The following is a 6,818-nucleotide window of genomic DNA, read 5'->3' as shown; positions in this document are numbered from 1 at the left end:
ATGACGACCCAACTTTCACAATTCCATTGACACGGTCCAACTTCAGTAATAGTCGACACGACACTGCTCGACATCCTATTCACTAGTAGAAATAGAACAGAGAGGGGCTCATCCAACCCGATTATATCACCATATGCACGTCCATGTCCCTCATCGGGTAAGAAATTTGTTATGAAAGCAACAAAATGTCTATGATACTATTGTTCAACTAAAAAGGAAAAAAAAAATCTTCATAAAATAATTGACCACAAGTCCAATCTAATATAAACAAATTGCACGCAGGGTCTTCAGGTCCTCACGTACGCGAAGAGCAAAACAAACCTTAAAAAAGGCCAACTATTTGAGGTTACCAATGATCTGCTCTCCAAAATCAGCAAAAGATCTTTTGGCCACTAATACTCTCCAAACCAACCAAAGGGACATTAGTTAACGTCCTCCAACATCAGTACTAAGCTGCTTCTACAAACCTTATATCGAGATATATACACTCTCAAAACAATACCTTTGTCCTATATTTATCTACAATTCCGCATCGACAATTTTGCTCAATGAGCACGACTAGATCATTGCGTCCAAATATCGGTTGCAGTGCCTCCTGTTTAACTCCAACAAGCTGCCATAAGTTCGGTCTGCTACCCCAACGAAGAGAGACTCCGTGTCAGGACTGAAGGATATCCCTGCAATCTCGCCAAAGAGGTCGATCTCTTGAGACTTAGAGTAGCCTGATTGAGCGTCAAAGATGTGAACAAAGTCCGCGGGCTCCGCCATGGCCATGAACCTGCCATCGGATGTGAACTTGAGGGCCCTGATGGCTCCCATTCGCCCCTTTAGGACGGCTATGGACTGGGACGGGTTCCTAATGTCCCACAATCGGCAGGTCGTGTCTTGGTTCCCCGTGGCAAGGATTCGACCATCGGGGTGCCAAGCTGATGCAAAGGAGTAATCCAAGTGCCCCTTTAAGGTGCTGACCGTCTGCAGTTTTAATTTCAGAAGTTAAAAAACTTAATTGCAGAACTAATAAAGAGTTGAAGCAGAATCCATACAATGACTCGCGGAATGCTCACAGCTCTTACAAAAAGGAGAGGCCAAACTTGTTTTTGGAGAAAAAAAAAATTTTGATCGCAAATGTTTCATCTTAAAACGTTTCTCCAAAAATCCTTTCTCTAGAAACCGTCTGGTTATAAATTGGTTCACCCAAATTTGTTATTTTGGGATGAAGACTATCAGCGCTATCTTTTTTGTGTAGATGTTCGATATGTTAAAAGAGTAAACTCTCCACTCCCCCAAGAAGAAAAGGCAAAAATTTCCAATCGAGGGGAGAGCAACTACAAATATAATTCAAAAGTCAATCTGGAAATAGAAGAGGTAATTAAACAGATTTTTCAGTAAAAATCTACAATCAGCAACTTACTTTGCCAGATTGAGCATCAGCTATCAGGCAATTTTCACAGTCCCCGAGCACTGCAAGGAGTTTACCATCTGGACTAGCAGAGGCGTTCTGAGAAATTAAACCATGAGAAGTCAGAAAATATCACAAGTATCAAATACCTAACAGCATGTCAATAAGGTAACTACGTTCCTCAAGCACTCACATTTACAGACCAACCGAAGTTGAAGTTACTTAGGCAAGCAAATTTCTGAGTGTCAAAAATTCTGATTCGGGCATCATTGTTTGCAGCCAAGACCCTCAAAGAACCCCTGGACAAGAAAAGGACCATTGATTTAAATGACTGAAGGGAAGTGAAGGAATTATGCGCAAAAAGATATATGGACAGAATTCTCACATTGGGCTACGATATATGTCCACAGAATTAGTGATAGCATTCTCCTCTGCTGTTACTTTGGTGCAGAATGCAACATCAGGTTGATCAAGGAACTGGCCAATGAATAACAAATACATTAGTGGGACAGGTGGAAAGGTCTTACGATCAGATCTACAATTAAAAATACTATAGTATTACTACCTTGCATATGAGTTCCCCTTGGAATCCTCCGGCAACTAGTAAGTTGTCTTTTACAGCCATGGTGCTTATTTGCACTCTAGAGAGGGTCTCCATCAGAAGGCTGGGCCTCCTCTGCTTTAAAAACAAAGGTAATGTTTAAATTTTATGAATGCAAGGAAAGCAAACTTTACCAAAAAATTGGGTGAGGGATCAGCTACATACCACATTGGCAGTGATTGGTCTGGCCACATTTAGCACCTCTTTGCTCCTTCTGAACAATGATGACCAATGCATTACAGAGTAGTTTTGCATAAGGTATACATCATGCTTTGATGTGGACCAAAGAAGATTCCGCAGCTGAATGAAGGACAAAAGAAAACAGTGAAACTGAGCTTCCATATGACAATTCAATACAAGCGTTTTACTATAGCATGGCCATTTTAAAGTTTGTCTCATGCAGTAATCGCTTTTTTGTTTTGTTATAATTTTTTTTCTTTTGGCTCCTCTAGTAGTACAAGAGTCTCAATTTTGGGGTATGCAGTAGCTTGTCACTACAGTAAATATCAAACTCTCGGTGAATGAAAACAAAGCAAGGCATGCAGAATTTTTTTGGACCACCTGCCGCTTAAAGGAAGTTGTTCACCATTAATGATTTTAAGTGAATTTACCACTAAGAACTACTCAGCATATACAAACGAGTACCTGATGGTCTCGTTGGAGTGGAAATGAAGAGTATGCATTGGTAAGTAGGTTATCATACAATTCATGCAAATGGAATAACACAAACTCCAAAAGGCAGACAAATGAAATGATGGAGAATGTCATGCAGCCCCCTCTACAGTGATCAAACACTTCCTATCATACCATATATACCCGTTTGCTTACTGTGCCAGCTGCTCAGATATAACTTCCACCTTGCTTTAAAAGCTGAAATAAAGAGAGAAGTATAGCATTCCTAATGCCAGAGAGTTAAAACACATAATAATTTGCAACAACAAATGCGTCAAATGTGAACATAAACTTGTCTGATGAACAATCAAACATTAACTTTAGTGCTTCCCCAATATGGTCCCTCATCCATTGTCCAATCACATTATGTTTCCACATCAATCTAAGCTATTTGGTGAGGTTGACTTATTGCTGCTAGAAGAATAATTACCTTACCATTTACTATTTTGTTATCTCGAGTATAGGTCATCAGAAATGCGGCACTTTGCTACAGCTGTTATTGAGTCTATATATTCCCTACGATTAACAATTCATATGGCACAGAGCATTTGCAAACTCTCCGTGATTAGATGTCCTTTCCAAAAGAAATCTAAAATCCAAAGCCACAGCAAGAGCATGATGCATTCAGTACCTTACCACTGGGAGTCAAAATAAACCAAGCATTCTCTAGCAGGTAGCCCAGGTCGAATCTTCCACATAATAGTTTTTGGTTCAGAAGGTCAAGGCAATATCTTACTTCAAAGTTCAAATTATGACAGCTTTACCATCAGCAATTATAAGCGCCTAATTGAAAGAAATGCTAAGAAACTCTACTTATTGCTGAGAAAGATATAAAAACATTGTCTCAAAAAAACTATGTTCCAGGCACAATTCTAGTTTGGCCTTCTTTAAAAATAAAGATAAAAAGTTGCAAAGAATTCTTCAAGAGCTACAACATGTGCGTTTTATACCAGTATCTAAAAGTGGTCATCATAAGTTCTCCAACAAGACAGTCATTTACTTATCCTATATGTACCTACACCTAGATTTTTTATTTTTTTTCCCCCAAAAGCATTATTCATGAAGATGAAAACAAAAATATGAAACAAGTCAGTTGAAATAATTGGACAATAATCCATAAAATGCAGTTGAACAGTCTCCCAAGTTTATGACATATTTGAAAGCCCAACACAAGTTCATCACTTGATTATGATGTCTTGATCTTCGATTATCTAAACAATCTACCAAAACCTAACATTCAGTAGAAAACCTGTGAACTCCAAACCTTCCATCAAATAGTTGTAGCACAGAGCTACTGAAGCACATGATATCCATAAAGAATATATCAAATTGATAAACCTGCAAAACTTGAAGACGTAATATGCATATAAACAGATATTAAGAGCGCCTTATTGAAGAACGTACAGAATCTAAAGGCCAAAGTCTGTTAAATGTGCAGGGCATGCAATGATTGTTTTTTGTTTTATATATAAGAATTTCCACATGACAGCCTTATTTCATGTACATTCCGTTTGAAAGACAAACGATCAGATTTGAACAGGCAAAGAATGCAAGGACAATCATCTTCAGGGAAAGGTTAAAGATGACGATGCAGACATTCATCCGAAGAAAAGCATAATAAATGAGGAATGATGATGCATCAAATCTGCATACTATTTCTTCGAATTTATGGAGGTAGCTTTATGAACAAAATATGCATGTATAATGCATGAATTTACCAGTGACTCACCGACGAGACATGTCGATCCATGAGTTTACCATTAGGTAATTAAAGGAAAAAAAAGAGTAAATTCTCTACCTGAAAATGCACGATTGTGGACTTGACAAGCCTAGTGTTGAAGTGGAAGTCATAAAAGTTGTTCCCCTTCTCCACTGGTAAACACTCCTGTCATACAATATATTCGGTAAAATTGTCCAAATATGTATATATGCGCACGCTTGTGTGTGTGAAAGAGGAAGTACAGTATCTTAGAAAGAAGATCAGGGAAGCAAGAATCTAGAAGACTTAAGAATATTTTAGGACAAGAAGAACATTAAGAGCTACGATTACTCCGACAAAAAATAGATGAGGGAAAAGAATTATACAATTTTATTAGAAAAAGGACTGTTGATTCCTCATGGATTTTTTTGAAGTTTTGATCATATGGAAAAGTTCATATGGATCAGATTTTTTTTATAATACTCCATTAGTATTGAGGGTCAATTATAAAAAGAGGATCATCTATATGAGATGCAACTATACAAATATCATTTTTGTTGTGGTGAAGAGATTCCATCAACAAGCAATCAACTTTCAAACTAATAAATTAATTCCATCATGAATCTTCTAGATTAATCAATTTTTGCAAGCACAATAATAATAGTAATAGATACTCCTCCACTAAATATCCTCTGCTACAAGAAAACACATAAAAAAGCCACGAAAATCTGAAACAAACTACGAAAAAAAACACACGTAACTTCTTAATCAATGAAAGATTTTTGAGCAATGTACGATTATGAGAACTGAAGAAAAAAAGAAAAGGCGGACTTAAACAGCCAACCTTCGCGAGCTCCTCTCGGGAGGATGAGAGGCTCTCATAGTTCTTGTACTGCTTCAATCGTTTCTCGCGGTACTTATCTCTCGTGTAGTTCATCCTCTCCCAAGGTATTCCCTGTATGTCCTTTCCATTCCTCGCTTCAAAAGCAGATGTATCAGTCTTTGACTTGCTCTGCATTACCCAAAACCACCAAACAGCAGAGGTCATGTTCGACCCAACCAACAGACATCAGGGACACAAACATCAATCAACTGGAATTCTCCACTAACATTTGACTGTCCTTCACTCTTCTTATTTATATATATATGACTGAAGAACAAAAGTGGAAGAAAAAGAACGCATGCAAAAGCACTGCAGCAATAACAAGCTTACCAACTCGAAGTCATCACGGAAGTCAGAGTCGCAATCGGTGCGAATAGGTGATTCGGGCTCTTCAAAAGGGTTTTCATCCTCGAATTCATCGTAGAAGTCATCAACAACAAACTCGAGGTCGTCGTCGCGGTAGTTCTGTTCCATCTCCTGCAATCTTTCGACAGATCACCAAAATCAACGAGTTAAAAACAGGGACAAATGAAACCGAAAATGGATGATCAAAAGCACTAGAAGAGATGAAAGCGGGGAAACTGTACCTGCGGCGGATGGTGTCTGTCGAAGGAGTTAGTCGATGAAGTACGACGATCAAAGCACGGAGGGCTCTTCGGAGCCAAAAAGGGCAGAGCACGGGGAGGTTTAAGGATCACCGGAGAGTGGGAAAGGGAATCGATTCGTGAGCAGGCGAGAAGGTTTTCGCGGGAAACAAGCGGCGAAATGGGCTGTGAGATTCTGTTACGGAGGAGAATCGAGCACAGGGGAGATCTTCGAGGAGGGTTTAGGTGGGGGGAAAGGAAGAGAAGTGTCTAGAGAGAGCTTTGATGGATGGGACGCGCAGCGCAGTGAATGAACGAAAACCGGAGGACAAAGGTGGCTGATCCGACGGTCTACTTATAGAGGGGGGGGGGGGGGGGGGGGGGGGGGGGGGGGGGGGGGGGTTGTTTGGTTACTGACCTTACGGTGGTTTCAGTGAGGAGAGAGAGAAGGATGCATGGGCCCCGCGCTTGACCCAACTAGCTTCAGGAGGAAGGAACCCGTGTGTCGCGGTGGCGGGGCCCGCCCCGACCGCCCCCCAGACCCTGTATGACAGCGACGTCCATGTACCACTTCTCCAATATAGTCTTATTTTTTAAACTATTTTCTATAATAATCTTCCTTAAGAAATATTTTTCACAATAGTCTTATAAAACTTTTTTATTTGTTTTTAAAGTCCCTAAAACTCTATTACCGAAAAAAGGTCCCTGAAACTCTTTTACTATTTTATTTGAGGTCCATTTCATAAACTTATAAATTGAAAAATAAAAAGAAAAGCACAAATAAAAAGCAACGAGATATAAAATAGCTAGAATGGGGTGATGTGGGGGCCCTGGAGGTGGGCATGGTTCGCTTCGGTTTGCTCGTGTCAAACTAAAAACAAATGATGAAATTCGAGTGATAAATTCGAATCTTAATCACTTTGTGATAAAAAAAAAGTCAAATATTTTACATGAGTATGGTGATTCTCATCTTCACTATT

At 39.4% G+C, this 6,818-nt stretch overlaps 1 protein-coding gene across 7 annotated transcripts; it reads right to left on the bottom strand.

Annotated features, from left to right (window-relative positions):
- Nucleotides 1–203: 203 nt before the first annotated feature.
- Nucleotides 204–6,175, bottom strand: LOC116202260 (uncharacterized WD repeat-containing protein C2A9.03-like). 7 transcript variants are annotated; one of them, XM_031533734.1, is made up of 10 exons: nt 5,842–6,175; nt 5,585–5,738; nt 5,216–5,383; nt 4,471–4,557; nt 2,166–2,300; nt 1,965–2,075; nt 1,785–1,876; nt 1,593–1,698; nt 1,412–1,498; nt 204–972 (listed from the first exon to the last, which is right to left on the bottom strand). In XM_031533734.1, the coding sequence occupies exons 2-10, from the start codon at nt 5,726–5,728 to the stop codon at nt 559–561; spliced, it is 1,344 nt and encodes a 447-aa protein (XP_031389594.1). In that variant the 5' UTR covers nt 5,729–5,738; nt 5,842–6,175; the 3' UTR covers nt 204–558. The 7 variants fall into 7 exon arrangements, with proteins under 7 accessions (XP_031389594.1, XP_031389593.1, XP_031389596.1 ...); XM_031533733.1 differs by having other exon boundaries at nt 1,965–2,078; nt 5,842–6,174; XM_031533736.1 differs by lacking the exon at nt 5,842–6,175 and having other exon boundaries at nt 1,965–2,078; nt 2,808–4,557.
- Between the last annotated feature and the right edge of the window lie 643 nt (nt 6,176–6,818).

The sequence above is a fragment of the Punica granatum genome, chromosome 4 (assembly GCF_007655135.1).
Source record: "Punica granatum isolate Tunisia-2019 chromosome 4, ASM765513v2, whole genome shotgun sequence".
Classification (NCBI taxonomy): Eukaryota; Viridiplantae; Streptophyta; class Magnoliopsida; order Myrtales; family Lythraceae; genus Punica; species Punica granatum.
The sequence above is the reverse complement of the archived record's forward strand: the minus strand, read 5'-3'. Positions and strand labels throughout refer to the sequence as shown.

What these genes read in the sequence shown, in the direction of transcription:
- LOC116202260 (XM_031533733.1), bottom strand. Translation starts at nt 5,728, where the DNA reads ATGGAACAGAACTACCGCGACGACGACCTCGAGTTTGTTGTTGATGAC. An exon ending in TCCGTGATGACTTCGAGTTG is followed by an intron (nt 5,384 to 5,584) that starts GTAAGCTTGTTA and finishes TGGGTAATGCAG; the next exon opens with AGCAAGTCAAAGACTGATAC. An exon ending in GACCAATCACTGCCAATGTG is followed by an intron (nt 2,079 to 2,165) that starts GTATGTAGCTGA and finishes TTGTTTTTAAAG; the next exon opens with CAGAGGAGGCCCAGCCTTCT.